The 18,292-nt window shown below is 43.5% G+C and overlaps 1 protein-coding gene across 1 annotated transcript; it reads left to right on the forward strand.

The window, feature by feature from the left end:
- The first annotated feature begins 362 nt into the window (after positions 1-362).
- Positions 363-18,053, forward strand: LOC100488056 (B-cell receptor CD22). The gene is made up of 11 exons (XM_012954652.3): positions 363-491; positions 5,388-5,472; positions 6,433-6,792; positions 7,356-7,649; positions 9,307-9,579; positions 11,086-11,355; positions 12,433-12,535; positions 12,731-12,785; positions 15,630-15,683; positions 16,054-16,125; positions 17,736-18,053. The coding sequence occupies exons 1-11, from the start codon at positions 486-488 to the stop codon at positions 17,757-17,759; spliced, it is 1,596 nt and encodes a 531-aa protein (XP_012810106.2). The 5' UTR covers positions 363-485; the 3' UTR covers positions 17,760-18,053.
- The last annotated feature ends 239 nt before the right edge of the window (positions 18,054-18,292 follow it).

Below are 18,292 nucleotides of genomic sequence, written 5' to 3' on the forward strand. Positions count from 1 at the left end.
TAATGCCTATATATAACCTGCCTAACTACTAGTTGACCCAGAGGAAGGCAAAAACCCCATCTGAAGCCTCTCTAATTTGCCCCAGAGGGGAAACAATTCCTTCCTGACTCCAAGATGGCAATCGGACCAGTCCCTGGGTCAAGAGCTATCTCCCATAACCCTGTAGATCTAGGCCTAATTGACTGAGAAGAGTGATAACATTTTCTATAAGGATATCACTTCTCATATATAAATATGTCTAATGTGTATTCGCTTTGACTCACCACTAGAACCAAACCAAAGCACTGAAATGCAGATGTAGGAGGTTACACATACAATGAGCCACTTCCTTAACACAATCATTATGTGTCAGAGTCAGTATCAAGGCATTTCCATTTTAGGCAGTTTGTGGCTGGACATGTTGTGAAGACTGGTACGTACTGTAATTATTATATTAATGCAGAGGGATCGTAAACACAAGGACATGTAATGAGAAAACACTTACTATGCAGGTTTGTATGGGAAGAAGTCTTCAGAATTCTCTACTGGAATGATTAGAAAGCTTTATTTAATGCATCAGATTTATTACATTGTAATACCTAGGCTTGTATAGTGTCATGGACTGTGGGCAAACTGACAGGCTGTTCCTGCAGAATTGTGATTAGTACAGGGAAACACTTATGCTGGTTTGATTGTATGCAGTAGGTTTAGACCATGAGAACCCATAGGGATATGTTGAATATTTATACACAGGCATTTAATACAGAAAATTGGGTTTCAACCCTTGGTAGGTTAAAGGCTGCACTGTGAGTGATTGGTTGGTTGTAAGTGTTGCATATGAATAATCATTAAACCCAACCATAACGCTGTCCCACAGCGCCCCCTAGTTTTGCTATAGAAGTTGTCAAAAAATGTAATTATAGATGCAAGGAAATTCCCCAATGAGAATTCTACTGAGCAAACATCTCATTATAAGTGCAAGAGAAGTGACCAATGAGAATGCTGATTCCCAGCACTGTGTCAGGCCCCTTGCTGGTACCTTACATATAGAGATAATGATGGCATTTTTCCCGTCATTATATGGCACAGGAATCAGACATGGGGATAAAGGGACAGACTTGTTCAGTGCTGGGAAACTGTGCTTATTGCTCCCAACTCCAATTGCAGGAACAGAGAACAGGGAGCCGGATTTACTCACATCAGCTGGGATTCTCATTGGGGGATTTCTTGCATTTTAATGGGGATTTGGGGGAAAGTTTTATTGGGCAATATTGCTTTAAGAATACAACCCTGATGTTGCTGGACTACAGCTCCCAGCATGCCTCACCCTTCATGATATGTTACATTATTCTGGGATTTGTAGTCTAGCAACAGCTGAGTAAGGTTTGGTTGAAAAACGCTGTTCAGCAGGGTTTAGTTCCCCTTTAAAGAGGTGTTAAAAAACATAAGTTGTTTAAACTAAAATTCCAGTATAGAGCAGCGAGTGACTGGTTTACAGATAAGTGGGTTTTTGATGAATATTTCTTTCCTTGATGTGTATAACACAGGGTTTCAAGACTCACTCTGTAGTGGGACTAGTGGCTTACCTCAAACCGACTGTCAGTCGCTGATACAGGATATGGCGGCTGAATGTACAAGGGCTTGGTGTGTAACGGAATACACTTGCGAGTACCTAGAGAGCTTGGTTTCATTTTACTTAAATAATTTTTTGGATTTTCTATCACTGGTATGGTACCAGCGATTTATCCTTTATGAAGTGATGCTGCTGATCAACCAGTACCGGTCAGCAGAATGTCTGATAAATGTACTTGCTTATTATCATGTAGTAGATATGAGCATGGACAGTGGAGTTGCAATAAATGTCAAATACTTTTGATACAGAGCCACATAAACTTTTTGCTTTCTACATTAATGTCTAATGATATCGGTAAATACTATGCTCCTATTCCAAAGCTACAGTCCCTTCCCAGAGGCTATTATCCCCCCACTGCTACTATAGGCACCATCTCTCCCTACTATACCTGCTATCCCACAGCCCCAGTCCCTTCCCAGAGGCTATTATCCCCCCACTGCTACTATAAGCACCATCTCTCCCTACTATACCTGTTATCCCACAGCCCCAGTCCCTTCCCAGAGGCTATTATCCCCCCACTGCTACTATAGGCACCATCTCTCCCTACTATACCTGCTATCCCACAGCCCCAGTCCCTTCCCAGAGGCTATTATCCCCCACTGCTACTATAGGCACCATCTCTCCCTACTATACCTGCTATCCCACAGCCCCAGTCCCTTCCCAGAGGCTATTATCCCCCCACTACTACTATAGGCACCATCTCTCCCTACTATACCTACTATCCCACAGCCCCAGTCCCTTCCCAGAGGCTATTATCCCCCCACTGCTACTATAGGCACCATCTCTCCCTACTATACCTGCTATCCCACAGCCCCAGTCCCTTCCCAGAGGCTATTATCCCCCCACTACTACTATAGGCACCATCTCTCCCTACTATACCTGCTATCCCACAGCCCCAGTCCCTTCCCAGAGGCTATTATCCCCCCCACTGCTACTATAGGCACCATCTCTCCCTACTATACCTGCTATCCCACAGCCCCAGTCCCTTCCCAGAGGCTATTATCCCCCCCACTGCTACTATAGGCACCATCTCTCCCTACTATACCTGCTATCCCACAGCCCCAGTCCCTTCCCAGAGGCTATTATCCCCCCACTGCTACTATAGGCACCATCTCTCCCTACTATACCTGCTATCCCACAGCCCCAGTCCCTTCCCAGAGGCTATTATCCCCCCACTGCTACTATAGGCACCATCTCTCCCTACTATACCTGCTATCCCACAGCCCCAGTCCCTTCCCAGAGGCTATTATCCCCCCACTGCTACTATAGGCACCATCTCTCTCTACTATACCTGCTATCCCACAGCCCCAGTCCCTTCCCAGAGGCTATTATCCCCCACTGCTACTATAGGCACCATCTCTCCCTACTATACCTGCTGTCCCACAGCCCCAGTCCCTTCCCAGAGGCTATTATCCCCCACTGCTACTATAGGCACCATCTCTCCCTACTATACCTGCTGTCCCACAGCCCCAGTCCCTTCCCAGAGGCTATTATCCCCCCACTGCTACTATAGGCACCATCTCTCCCTACTATACCTGCTGTCCCACAGCCCCAGTCCCTTCCCAGAGGCTATTATCCCCCCACTGCTACTATAGGCACCATCTCTCCCTACTATACCTGCTATCCCACAGCCCCAGTCCCTTCCCAGAGGCTATTATCCCCCCCCTGCTACTATAGGCACCATCTCTCCCTACTATACCTGCTATCCCACAGCCCCAGTCCCTTCCCAGAGGCTATTATCCCCCCACTGCTACTATAGGCACCATCTCTCCCTACTATACCTGCTATCCCACAGCCCCAATCCCTTCCCAGAGGCTATTATCCCCCCACTGCTACTATAGGCACCATCTCTCCCTACTATACCTGCTATCCCACAGCCCCAGTCCCTTCCCAGAGGCTATTATCCCCCCACTGCTACTATAGGCACCATCTCTCCCTACTATACCTACTATCCCACAGCCCCAGTCCCTTCCCAGAGGCTATTATCCCCCCACTGCTACTATAGGCACCATCTCTCCCTACTATACCTGCTATCCCACAGCCCCAGTCCCTTCCCAGAGGCTATTATCCCCCCACTACTACTATAGGCACCATCTCTCCTTACTATACCTGCTATCCCACAGCCCCAGTCCCTTCCCAGAGGCTATTATCCCCCCCACTGCTACTATAGGCACCATCTCTCCCTACTATACCTGCTATCCCACAGCCCCAGTCCCTTCCCAGAGGCTATTATCCCCCCCACTGCTACTATAGGCACCATCTCTCCCTACTATACCTGCTATCCCACAGCCCCAGTCCCTTCCCAGAGGCTATTATCCCCCACTGCTACTATAGGCACCATCTCTCCCTACTATACCTGCTACCCACAGCCCCAGTCCCTTCCCAGAGGCTATTATCCCCCCCACTGCTACTATAGGCACCATCTCTCCCTACTATACCTGCTATCCCACGGCCCCAGTCCCTTCCCAGAGGCTATTATCCCCCCACTGCTACTATAGGCACCATCTCTCCCTACTATACCTGCTATCCCACAGCCCCAGTCCCTTCCCAGAGGCTATTATCCCCCCACTGCTACTATAGGCACCATCTCTCCCTACTATACCTGCTATCCCACAGCCCCAGTCCCTTCCCAGAGGCTATTATCCCCCCACTGCTACTATAGGCACCATCTCTCCCTACTATACCTGCTATCCCACAGCCCCAGTCCCTTCCCAGAGGCTATTATCCCCCCACTGCTACTATAGGCACCATCTCTCTCTACTATACCTGCTATCCCACAGCCCCAGTCCCTTCCCAGAGGCTATTATCCCCCACTGCTACTATAGGCACCATCTCTCCCTACTATACCTGCTATCCCACAGCCCCAGTCCCTTCCCAGAGGCTATTATCCCCCCCACTGCTACTATAGGCACCATCTCTCCCTACTATACCTGCTATCCCACAGCCCCAATCCCTTCCCAGAGGCTATTATCCCCCCACTGCTACTATAGGCACCATCTCTCCCTACTATACCTGCTATCCCACAGCCCCAGTCCCTTCCCAGAGGCTATTATCCCCCCACTGCTACTATAGGCACCATCTCTCTCTACTATACCTGCTATCCCACAGCCCCAGTCCCTTCCTAGAGGCTATTATCCCCCCACTGCTACTATAGGCACCATCTCTCCCTACTATACCTGCTATCCCACAGCCCCAGTCCCTTCCCAGAGGCTATTATCCCACTGCTACTATAGGCACCATCTCTCCCTACTATACCTGCTATCCCACAGCCCCAGTCCCTTCCCAGAGGCTATTATCCCCCCACTGTTACTATAGGCACCATCTCTCCCTACTATACCTGCTATCCCACAGCCCCAGTCCCTTCCCAGAGGCTATTATCCCACTGCTACTATAGGCACCATCTCTCCCTACTATACCTGCTATCCCACAGCCCCAGTCCCTTCCCAGAGGCTATTATCATGGCTATTCCACAGCCATGGTTTCTTTCTCAAAGGCTGTTTATCCCCACTGTTTCCACAGGTCCCAACATGCAGCTATAGGCACTGTAGTGAACTGTATTGCTGCCTAAACTTGGTTTATATACCACAGTTTTATTACAACATTACATTTATACAACGTATAATTATTTATTAGTTATCTTAAGTAAGGGGAAAAGGAGAAAAATTCCAATACAGAGCCCTATGGGACAACACTAAGAACACTACTCAAAGCTGAGAATGTAGCATTGGCAACCACAGATACTGGTCATACATTTTTCATTTGGTTTTTAATTCAGGAAGAAGGACAATATTGGTTGGAACGTTACAGGATGAGGCGCTACATGCACTTAAAGTGGACTATACTCATGGTTGTTCTTGAAGGTAAAATCAACAGTACGCCATAACCTACAGATATTATTACTATTATTATTATTTTTAACATTCATTTATAAAGCACCAACATATCCCGCAGTGCTGTACAATAAGTGGGTTTCATACATTGGACATACAGAGTAACATATAAAGCAATCAGTAACCGATACAAGAGGTGAAGAGAGCCCTGCCCAAAAGAGCTTACACTCTACATTATTATTATTAACATTTATTTATAAAGCGCCAACATATCCCGCAGCACTGTACAATAAGTGGGTTTCATACATTGGACATACAGAGTAACATATAAAGCAATCAGTAACCGATACAAGAGGTGAAGAGAGCCCTGCCCAAAAGAGCTTACACTCTACATTATTATTATTATTATTAACATTTATTTATAAAGCGCCAACATATTCCGCAGCGCTGTACAATAAGTGGGTTACATACATTGGGCATACAGAGTAACATATAAAGCAATCAGTAACCGATACAAGAGGTGAAGAGAGCCCTGCCCAAAAGAGCTTACACTCTACATTATTATTATTATTATTAACATTTATTTATAAAGCGCCAACATATCCCGCAGTGCTGTACAATAAGTGGGTTACATACATTGGACATACAGAGTAACATATAAAGCAATCAATAACCGATACAGGAGGTGAGGAGATAGTACATATAGTAATGTTCAGAATGTTACATAGGGGAGGCCTGGGTTTTACACAGCCTTATTGTTGTTGACTATGCAGTTTATATTGAGCTGCTTTATGTGTTGAGAGCTATTAAAAAAGTAAATTGTTTTTGCCATCAGATCCTAGCCTGTGATTATTAACCCACTGGTCATCTGGGCCATTGGGCAGACTTTCCTGAAAAGAAATAAAATGGATTCTAATTTCTGAATTAGAAGTATATTGTGCTACAGTCTCTATGTGCTGTTTGTGTTGCACTAATGTGTCTGTTTCTCAGGGGGGTTCCCAGGTTCGTACAGTCAGGATTGGGCCATTACCCTCCCTGAATCCATCAGAGCATTGAGAGGATCCTGTGTGGAGATTCCCTGCACATTCACCCGCCCCAGGGGCAACAAGGACTTCAGTCTGGTTTGGTATAATGAAGACTCTTTTCCTGACAAAATAATATTCAGCCAACAGGATCCCTCTGATGTGAGTGAGGGTTACAGACACCGCACTTCCCTGGTCGGCAATGAGCCAAACAGCTGCTCCCTGAGGATTAATGGTGTGCAAGAGAGTGAAACGTATTATCCCTATATAAATGGAAACTGTAATATCTTCTCAGATATCTGTCAGACTGTGCGGGTTCAAGTCTCAGGTACGGTATACTACAATTAAAGCTCACAGAAAACCTATTGTGTATATATTTATATATGTTGTCTCAAATTGGCTCAAAGGCTAAACAGACAGTTTGCCTAAGGTGAACTCCACCGATCTCTTTACTTTTGGGCTGATGTCCCATGGAGCGGTTTAGTCGCCCGCAATAAATCTCTGCTATCGCGAGCAACTAACTGCTCCAAAGAGCCTTTGCACCGGCACCAATAGGAGTCGCTAGTGGAAAGGCCTTTGCATCGCTTTGGTTTTTCCAATCAGAGATAGATCTCAGCTATCGCAGGTGACTACCCATTCCGAAATGCTTTTGAGTACTTTTCCCTTTCTTTATGTATTATTAATATGCAGAACAAATAAACCCATTGGCCATTTATTGAGCCATTTAGTTGAACATATCTGTCTGTTACTTCTTCAGAAAAGCTGCATTGTGCCAAGTGATGTTACAGAAGGGGAAAGGGATCAGTTAGACGACATGAGTAAAGGGCATGAATGCCATAGTCAGGTCCTATCGTCTCTGTTAATAGTAACTGGATGAATGATTTCTTTTAGATGATCCAAATGTGCCAGTAATAAAGATGCCTTCAATTCTAACTGAGGGGAAACGTGCCTTCATCTCCTGCTCTGTAGAACACACGTGCCCCCCCAGGCCCCCTACTCTACAGTGGAACAGAGCTGGGTATAAACTCACTGACAGGCAGCAGAGCCTTAAGGATGGAGTATGGAAAGCTGAGACTGTAATGGAATATCTCCCCTCCTACCGGGATCATGGGGCTGAACTTGAATGTGAAGCTACGTATCCAAATGGGCTCAGATCCCAACGCCGGGTCACTTTAAACATAAGATGTAAGTACTGACTGAATAAAATGTTGCTTCTTTGTATTTAATTAAACCTGCAGTATCAATAATAATAATTATAATCACGTTCTGGCTGGGGTTAATGGTATCCAGCTACAGAGTGGAAAAAATCTGTTAGTAAACACTCTAATATGGAGGCAGGTTGATTAAAACAACTCTAATTACCGTATATACTCCAGTATAAGCCGAGTTTTTCAGCACCAAAAATGTGCTGAAAAACTAACCCTCGGCTTATACTCGAGTGTATGGATTCCATAGAGCTTGCTGTGCGCAAGCACCTGATATGACATATGGGACAAGGGGTTTTCCAGATAAGGGGTCTTTTCATAATTTGGATACCTTAAGTCTGCTAAAAAAATATTTAAACCCTAAATAAACCCAATAGGATAGTTTTGCCACTACTACTGGATTTATGCAGCTTAGTTACCATCAAATACAAGTTACTGTTTTATTGTAACAGAGAAAAAGGAAATAATTTTTTAAAATTAGGATTATTTGCCTTAAATAGACTCCATAGAAGATATCCTTCCTCTACTTTCAGCTTGTTCGGTACGGTAACTTCCATTTATTTTTATCAGTTTGAGTATAGAGGTATATATGGCCCCTGTAAAAGCCAAACGAACTGTTTTATTTAGTTAGTGGCTGGAACTTTGTCATTAGGCATTAGTTTACCTGCATTAGGTTACCTGTGTTGCACAATGGGCCATATTTACCATTTTTTTCCTCCCTTGGCCAGTATGTCATAGTGCACCTTCACAGTGCAGATATGATGATCCATTGTTAGTCAGCCAGCCTTCTGTGATAGTTTAACTCTTTAAAAAGAGAGGGATCAGGTTACCCCCATAAGATCAGCCTCCACACCCAGGTTCAGGCTTATGTATCTTGTCTTTCCCAGTGCTGTAACTCTTCAGCAGGAGGGCCAAAGGGTCCTCCATCCACCTTTCCCTAATCTGCAGCTGCCAACATGATATATTTATGAGTTCACAGGTGGTCACGCTGAGTGTCCTTTATTATTTATTTGATTATTGAAACTTAGCAGTAGAGGCTGCATTTCCCACCCTAGGCTTATACTCGAGTCAATAAGTTTTTCCAGTTTTCTTAGGTAAACATAGGTACCTCGGCTTATATTCGGATCGAATTATACTCAAGTATATACGGTAAATGAATCTCTACTAGTGATGAGCGAATCTGTTCCTGAAAAATTTGCGAAATGCCAAAAATGTTGTGCGGCAAAAAAAAAATTCCACCCGCGACTATTCTTTTGTCTCCCGCGGCTATTATTTTGTCGCATGGCTATTATTTCATCTCCCGCAGCTATTATTTTGTCGTACGGCTATTCTTTTGTCGCACGGCTATTATTTTGTTGCATGGCTATTATTTTGTCACCTGCGGCTATTCTTTTGACGCCTGCAACTATTATTTTTTGACGCCGGCAACAATTTTTGGCGAATTTTTTCATCCGTTTCGCAGATCCATGCCTGGTGAAACATTTCATCCATCACTACTCTCTACCTGTGATGTAATTGCCAGAATGAAAGCTGAATGTGAGAGGTGCTAAACAGAGAGATAACAGGATCCAGTAATTGTACAACTGCCCCCACCCCAATGGCGCCCCCTCTGCTAAACTTCATTTCTCTTTTACCAGATTCTCCAAAAAATACAGTAATTATTATATCTGATGGGAAGAAGGAAAGGAAAGAAGGCGATGCCGTGAGTTTAATCTGTGCCAGTGATGCCAACCCTGCTGCCAATGCCTTTACCTGGTACAACAATAAGAGAGATGGAACTGTAGAGCTGAGGGAGGAGCAGGGGCGGAGCATAACTGTGACTGTGGGGCGGGGCAGAGAGACATTCTCCTGCACTGCAAGGAACCCACTGGGAACTGGGAATTCCACTCTCTCTGAGCTGCAGGTTTTTTGTAAGTAACTGATTTTTTAATATTTAATGCACAGGAACATTTTTGTTTCTCAAACATTTACACAATGATCAGAGACTTTTTACTGCCAACAAATGGATATAACCTTTGTATTTTTTATATATTTTTACTTTATTTCAAGTTCAAAGCCCATGTTAATGCCAAATGTTTGGCAAGGCTTTCCTTCATAAGGATATAGATATATGCAAAGTCTTTGTATCTCACTAAATAGGCACCGCCCCCAAATCTCACCCATCTGGGACTCCCCTATTAGAGGCTGGGTTTCTCCTTTTTTTAAACTCACTTCCACAAGTGTCTGACATTCACTAAAAATCCAGAGCTGAAAAACTACGTGTGGGAAAAGTTGCATAAAAGTTGTGGAAATGCAACTTTTTCGAATTGTCGCGCAAAAACCAGTGTCAAAAAATCCGAAAACCTCTAAAGTTTCAAAGCAAAGACAGAAGGGACCTCTGCCATTGGCTTCTCCATGATCTTGAAAAGTTTTTACTGGTCAATTTGGATTTGGAGTTTTAGCCATTTTGTCACATAGTTCATTTTTAAAAAAGTTGCAATTCTTTTTAATTCATTTGGATTTTTAGCTCTAAAAGTTGCAGAAAAAAAAGTCAAGTTTTACACATCAAAACGCCTAAAAATCCGACAATTCGGCATTTTATGTAGAAGTCAATGGCAGAGGTCCCTTCCCTTTTCTTGGAGATCTTTCTTTTGCCCCGAAACTTTAGAGGTTTTGGATTTTTGATGCTGTTTTTTTGTGTGACGCGTCAATAAAGTAGAGGTTTTGGGGCAGCAATTGAAAAAAGTCACATTTTCGGGGCAGCAATTGAAAAAAGTCACATTTTCGGGGCAGCAATTGAAAAAAATCACATTTTCGGGGGAACCAATTGAAAAAAATCACATTTTCGGGGAACCAATTGAAAAAAGTCACATTTTTGGGGCGGCAATTGAAAAAAGTCACATTTTCGGGGCGGCAATTGAAAAAAATCACATTTTCGGGGGAACCAATTGAAAAAAGTCACATTTTCGGGGCAGCAATTGAAAAAAGTCACATTTTCGGGGCGGCAATTGAAAAAAGTCACTTTTTCGAGGGGCAATTGAAAAAAGTCACATTTTCGGGGGGCAATTGAAAAAAGTCACATTTTCGGGGCGGCAATTGAAAAAAGTCACATTTTCTGTTGAAAAAGCTTTTTTAGCTGCTGTCGGGAAACATGGATGCACATTTTTTAAAAACTAAGGTCGGAGGGGGCTGAAAATAATTTATTTTTAATATGTTCATAAGTAGTTGATAAAAATCATTATTTTCTGACAATCTGTATGAAACATATGGTTTATGCAAAGATCATCCATCACAGCTAAAGCCACTCTACCAATCAGGCCCCAGTGCCATACTGAACATTAATGACTGGGCCCACAAAAGCCATTCTCAGCCACTATCTCCTCCCCTTATGGCTGCCCTGCTGCTAAATATTATTTCTATTATTTCCATTTTACCAGATTCACCAAAAAATGTCAGAGTCATATCTGATGGGAAGAAGGAAAGGAAAGAAGGTGATGCAGTGAGTTTAACCTGTGCCAGTGATGCCAACCCTGCTGCCAATGCCTTTACCTGGTACAACAATAAGAGAGATGGAACTGTAGAGCTGAGGGAGGAGCAGGGGCGGAGCATAACTGTGACTGTGGGGCGGGGCAGAGAGACATTCTCCTGCACTGCAAGGAACCCACTGGGAACTGGGAATTCCAGCGTTCTGGATCTGCAGGTTTTATGTAAGTTACTGGGGCTTCACAGGAACATTATTGTATAGTTTACACCATTTATAGTACAGGTATGGGATCTTTTATCCAGAATGCTTGGGACCAGGAGTTTTTCTAAATTAGGGATCTTTCGGTAATTTGGATCTCCATACCTTAAATCTACCACCAATATAGATTTTTGCAGCTTAGTTAGGATCCAGTACTTGGTTTATTATTACAGAGAAAAAGTAAACAATTTAAAATATATATAACTGCTTATATATATTCAAAATGCTGCTCCAACAAAATCCTGCATTGTAATCTGTTCCCTGCCCCCCCCCCCCCCCCCCCCAGCAGCCGATCAGCAGAACAATGGGAAGGGAGCAAGATAGCAGCTCCCAGTAGGTATCAGAATAGCACTCAATAGTAAGAAATCCAAGTCCGGCTTGGGACTCCTCCAGTTACATGGGAGTAGGAGAAACAATAGGTTAGCTGAAAGCAGTTCTAATGTGTAGCGCTGGCTCCTTCTGAAAGCTCAGACTCAGGCACACTTTACTGCTGCGCTGCAAGTTGGAGTGATATCCCCCCCCCCCTCACCCCCAGCAGCCGATCAGCAGAACAATGGGAAGGGAGCAAGATAGCAGCTCCCAGTAGGTATCAGAATAGCACTCAATAGTAAGAAATCCAAGTCCGGCTTGGGACTCCTCCAGTTACATGGGAGTAGGAGAAACAATAGGTTAGCTGAAAGCAGTTCTAATGTGTAGCGCTGGCTCCTTCTGAAAGCTCAGACTCAGGCACACTTTACTGCTGCGCTGCAAGTTGGAGTGAATAGCAGAATAGCACTCAATAGTAAGGTATCTGAATAGCACTCAATAGTAGGTATCAGAATAGCACTCAATAGTAAGAAACCCAAGTCCGGCTTGGGACTCCTCCAGTTACATGGTTTTCCAAATTTTGGGTGAAGTGAAATGGGATTAGATTTGTTATCAGTAAAATAGGGACAGGGAATGTGCATTTATTAATCACTGTTATCCTGCTGTATATAAATCACTGAGCTCTGTACTGTATAATGTTATACTTAATATAAACTATTACTTTCTTCTATTGCAGCCACACAGACAGGAGAGGAACCGCCAATAGGAATTATACTCGGGGGTGGAGCTGGTGCTGTATTGGTCATACTATTGGCTCTTGGTCTATATTTATTTCTGAGGTTCGTGATTTGACACTTTTTCAAGAGATAATACTGACAGTCAGATGCTTGCATAACAGATAGTATTTAGCTTGTATCAGTCATTATTTAGTCTATTTTTATAGACTATTTTATTTATTTTTATAGTTTATTTACTAAAATATGATTCTTATTATATTGAACTGTGCTCTAAACTTGAGATTTTTCCCCATTCAGAAAGTCACACAAAGTGGAGGCTTCAGGAGACAGGAGAGTTGAGACCAACATTCAGGTGAGGCCATAACAGTTAGATGAGACTATAACCTCCCCAGTAATGATATGATAAGGATAAGTCACCTTGATGTGGCAACCTTTCCTTACGGTTTTATTGCCCCACCTACAGGAAGAGCCTGGTATAAAGTGTCTACCTTGGGGCATCATCAAATGGAAAAATGATATGATTCTTAATCCTGCTGTCTGAGTGGTCACCATGAAACACAAGGATGTAAACACCATTTTTATCACCTTAAATTAATCTGTTCTGCCCCCCCCACACACACAAAGTGCCAGTGTGTTGACATGTAGCCCATCCCCTGCCTCTCATATAACTAAAATAAACAGAAAATATTGACTAACCCTATGGCACACTTTTGAGCTTCTAGTAAAAATGGGTTAAAGATCAAGGCACGACAACTGTTAAAGAATAATATATCCCACTTGGTCACTATAGGCCTTCTGCCCCATTTCTGGCTTCCTAAAGCAGAGCTTTGCACCAGGGTTGGTGGCCACCAGGTCCTCCTGCTTCATTTCTGCTCCATGATGGTGACTACTGCAAAGGAGCATACCTACGAGAAGGCCACCTGATCCTGGATTCTAGTGTGTATCCTTCTGGTCCATGATGGGAGAAAGAGCTAAAGTGAAGCAGGAGAACCTGGTGGCCACCAACATTGGTGCAAATCTCTGCCTTAGGAAGACAGGTATGAGGGATTAGAGCTCATAGTGCCTTAGGAAGACAGGTATGAGGGATTAGATCTTAGAGTGCTTTAGAAAGACTGGTATGAGGGATTAGAGCTCTTAGAACTTTAGGAAGACAGGTATGAGGGATTAGAGGTCTTAGAACCTTAGGAAGACAGGTATGAGGGATTAGAGCTCATAGTGCTTTAGAAAGACCGGTATGAGGGATTAGAGCTCATAGTGCTTTAGGAAGACAGGTATGAGGGATTAGAGCTCATAGTGCTTTAGGAAGACAGGTATGAGGGATTAGAGCTCTTAGAACCTTAGGAAGACAGGTATGAGGGATTAGAGCTCATAGTGCCTTAGGAAGACAGGTATGAGGGATTAGAGCTCATAGTGCCTTAGGAAGACAGGTATGAGGGATTAGAGCTCATAGTGCCTTAGGAAGACAGTTATGAGGGACTAGAGCTCATAGTGCCTTAGGAAGACAGGTATGAGGGATTAGAGCTCATAGTGCCTTAGGAAGACAGGTATGAGGGATTAGAGCTCATAGTGCCTTAGGAAGACAGGTATGAGGGATTAGAGCTCATAGTGCCTTAGGAAGACAGGTATGAGGGACTAGAGCTCATAGTGCCTTAGGAAGACAGGTATGAGGGATCAGAGCTCTTAGAACTTTAGGAAGACAGGTATGAGGGATTAGAGCTCATAGTGCCTTAGGAAGACAGGTATGAGGGATTAGAGTTTAGAGTGCCTTAGGAAGACAGGTATGAGGGATCAGAGCTCTTAGAACCTTAGGAAGACAGGTGTGAGGGATTAGAGCTCATAGTGCCTTAGGAAGACAGGTATGAGGGATTAGAGCTCATAGTGCTTTAGGAAGAAAGGTATGAGGGATTAGAGTTTAGAGTGCCTTAGGAAGACAGGTATGAGGGATTAGAGTTTAGAGTGCCTTAGGAAGACAGGTATGAGGGATCAGAGCTCTTAGAACCTTAGGAAGACAGGTATGAGGGATTAGAGCTCATAGTGCCTTAGGAAGACAGGTATGAGGGATTAGAGCACATAGTGCCTTAGGAAGACAGGTGTCTTGGAAGCAAGGTTGAAGATGCTCATAATTGAGCCTGTGCAAGGTTTTTGTGGGTTTAGTTCTCCTTTAAAACAAACTGTAATGTATCATATATACTCGAGTATAAACCGAGTTTTTCAGCACCAAAAATGTGCTGAAAAAGTCACCCTCGGTTTATACTCGAGTATATGGATTTTAAGATGTAACTCGATGGCATGTGTTGCGTGCACCTCCCCCCTGTGGATGTGCATGCGTGTGCACGCACGTCTGCATACAAAGGGAGAGCGCACATACCACAAATACGAAGGGGACACACACAGCATAGGATTGAAGCACATGATTGAACGATGGGAGCGCACACAGGGGAGCAAACACAGCAGCATGGCAAGTACTTGATACTCAGTATGGCTGCTTCCTTAGCCTTCCCAAACTTGCCTGACAGTTAAAAAATAATGAAATGCTAAACAATGAAAACTATGAGACAAACTTTTCTCTCTCCAACTCCATGCTGTTTATGTATTTAACCTAGCCCCATAGTAAAACCTGCTTTTGTCTGCTGCTGTAGCATTTTTATTTCCCTGAAGTTATCAGCAGTGCTGTAACTCTTCAAGGCAGGAGGGTCAAAGGGTCCTCCATCCACCTTTCCCTAATCAGCAGCTGCCAACATGATATATTTATGAAGAGTTCACAGGGGGTTACGGAGTGTCATTTTATTATTTATTTGATTATTGAAACTTAGCAGTAGCGGCTGCATTTCCCACCCTAGGCTTATACTCGAGTCAATAAGTTTTTCCAGTTTTCTTAGGTAAAATTAGGTACATCGGCTTATACTTGGATCGGCTTATACTCGAGTCAATAGGTTTTTCCAGTTTTCTTAGGTAAAATTAGGTACCTCCGCTTATATTCGGATCGGCTTATACTCGAGTATATATGGTAAGTGTTGCTGCCCTATGCTCAGGCTATCTAGTCTTTCCAAAGATGATAACATTTTCACATTTCAACAAATGGCTATAAAGTCAAACCCAATGTATTAGAAGTTTCCAACTTTTACATCTTGATACATATCCATTCACAAATAATAATCTAATTCTGTTTCTCAATGTCATTTTGTATATTTCCCAGCTTAATGAAAACATTTACATTGTACAAGAGAAGAGAGACACAGCCATATATGAGGTGGGTGTAAAACAAACTGGGGAGAGTTTTCATATCAGGAATGAATACGGAACATTTGTGATGCTCTGGGTCTGACTGAAGAGCCTAGCCTCTCTGATTGGTCCCCTGACCTGCCTATCAGTGGTCAATACACAGCGATGCATTAGGCATGTACGGCTCAGATCTCTCTGATGATAGAAAAGTGGGAGTAATGAATAACATATAATAAGGAAAAGGAATGGCATTCAGAGGCAAACTAGGTGGGCTCAAACCTAAGTCATTTTTTATCTTGTATTGTCAGTGTTACAGGGTGGTCACAAGGGAAAGTTGAAGAACCTTCTAGACTTGAGTATATTTTATGAAATTTTATGAAAAAAATGCATTTTTGCAGAATTCCCAGCCCCTGGAAAGTCCCTACGCTGCCCTTCAGAGGAGAGACACAGACGTATATGAAGTACTCAAGGTAAATCAGATTAGGGATTTGATATTGTTTCAACCCAAGTGTTTGGCTATATATAGACAAAATCCAGGCTAGTGTTAGGTTTAGAACATGGGGTACATGCGACTCTCTCAGACAGGATGGGCATTCGCTAGGTGGAAGAGACCTGCGGAGCTGGGGTGTAGTGGAACTACAACTCACTGTAGCTGTGTAGTGCAGTTTAGCAAAGATGGACGCCGGAAGGTTCTTGCAGTTGAACTATAGTACAAGTTTATTGTCAAAGTCAATTCAATGAAGGGTTATACTCACAAATGCACATATAGATGTTAACTGATAGTACTTTCTGAGGACAAACAAGAGAGGATGCACACCGGTTTATCCCACCTCTTTTGGGAGTCTGGGCAGGGTAAATGCCTCTGGTCAGCTTGGCACCCCTTTGGAAGCAGTCCTCAGGTTGATAACCCCTAGCGTGAGAGTCCTCCGGGTGACTAGGGATCAGGGTTTTGTTCTGGCCTGTCTCCTATGTCTACTCCGTGGCCCTACACTGAGGCAACATTGCCGGATGGAAGGGTACTTCCAGAACTATTATCCTTGATGGGGCTGTGAAACTGCCCTTGCTTGCTAAGGCTCACTATCTCACTCTCCTAAAGAGTGCTATTACAGATTCTGCCGATCTTACTATTCCTCATTCACGGGGCCCTGTCTCCGACTTCACCAGAGAGGATGGTAACACTCTGGGGCAATAAGGCTTTTCTGGGGCCTAGTTCTGCTCCCAGGCTCAGTGGACCTTTCTCCTGAGATACAGAGGCAGCCAAAGAAGAAGCCACACCTCCTTGCTAGACACTATATGAGACTGCAAGGGGTGTGGTCAACCCAAATAACCAATAAGGTGCAAAGTATAGTGTCAACTAGATACATGGGACTTTGCCCAGTAACAGTAAAATGAGGATTAAGTAGGGAATTATAGTCATAGGGGAACTTAACCCTATGGGTCCCTACACAAGTATGGAAATGGAACAAGGATGATGCACTGAGTCTGACCAAGGAGCCTCTCCATTGGCCTCAAAGAGAAGGTTACTGTATGTTTATTGTGGGTCAGTGAAATCTAAATATAGACAACAACAAGTTGTTTGTCCATATATTGCAATATACTTCAAACTGGCCAACTACATCACAGTCAGTCCCGGCCTAGTTTATACAGGAGTAGTGGCCAGCTTCATGTTGTAGCTTCCACCCTGGAGCTGTGGAGAAATTGTTACAATTTGTAACATCAGTGTTTTAGTCCCTCCTCCCCTGCCAGGATTGCAAATGATGCAGAAAGAGAAGAGCTGTTTTGCAGCTGGATTTCAGCATATAAACATGGGATTTATTCCTACTTTTTGAAGGAACAGATTACAGTGATAGGGATATTAGGGGTTTCTGGGTTGTGTGGGGCAAAATTTTAACAAATTTTGGTTCGGAAACCAGCGTTCCCCTTTATAATAACTTTTGATGATTTGCACTAAGAATGATTATAAATGTTTCTATGTGTGTGTAGGTCTGATGTATAAAACAAGTTATTTTCTATAATATTTGCACCTTAACGTTTGCGTTCAAAGGATACAATAAATGCACAAACCTCTCTTGTTTTGCAGCTCCAGCAAAAGAGATCCCAGTGACTGCAATGGGTGTGACAGCTAGAATCCATTAATTTATTGAAAAATTAGAACTTGGGAGGCGGACAGACCGGCGTATTGGGTAGAATTTAGGGGTTTGGTATTGTATATCAGTATTGTGTATTATATATTTCTAGGACCAATTCACTTATGTACCAATATGATGATGAGGATTACAATATATTTACTGCTGTATTACACATTAACAGCTTATTGGTTGCTGTGTCTCATGTATCTCCATATGGATGTAAGAGTCACATGATTCCAGTATAAATAAATAAAGCTATCATGTTGAAATTGTGATGCTGTTAATGTCTATAACAGGGGTAGGGAACCTCTGGCTCTGGAGTCAGATGTGGCTCTTTTGATGGCTGCATCTGGCTTGCTGCCAAATCTTTAATAAAAAAATAACAGGGGGCGTGGCCTGCGCTCGGCGGATAGAAGACGCCCTCCTCCACTTTGCATCCGGCATCCTTGGTACCCACCCTACATTGCCCCTGCGCTCGGCGGATAGAAGAGTGTTCTAAGCCTTAGAA

This window comes from Xenopus tropicalis, chromosome 7 (assembly GCF_000004195.4).
Source record: "Xenopus tropicalis strain Nigerian chromosome 7, UCB_Xtro_10.0, whole genome shotgun sequence".
Taxonomy (NCBI): Eukaryota; Metazoa; Chordata; class Amphibia; order Anura; family Pipidae; genus Xenopus; species Xenopus tropicalis.

Bases quoted from the DNA above. Each gene is read 5' to 3' on its own strand.
- LOC100488056 (XM_012954652.3), top strand. The intron at 5,473-6,432 runs GTAAAATCAACA...TCTGTTTCTCAG, and splicing joins ACTCATGGTTGTTCTTGAAG to GGGGGTTCCCAGGTTCGTAC. The intron at 16,126-17,735 runs GTAAATCAGATT...CTTGTTTTGCAG, and splicing joins ACGTATATGAAGTACTCAAG to CTCCAGCAAAAGAGATCCCA.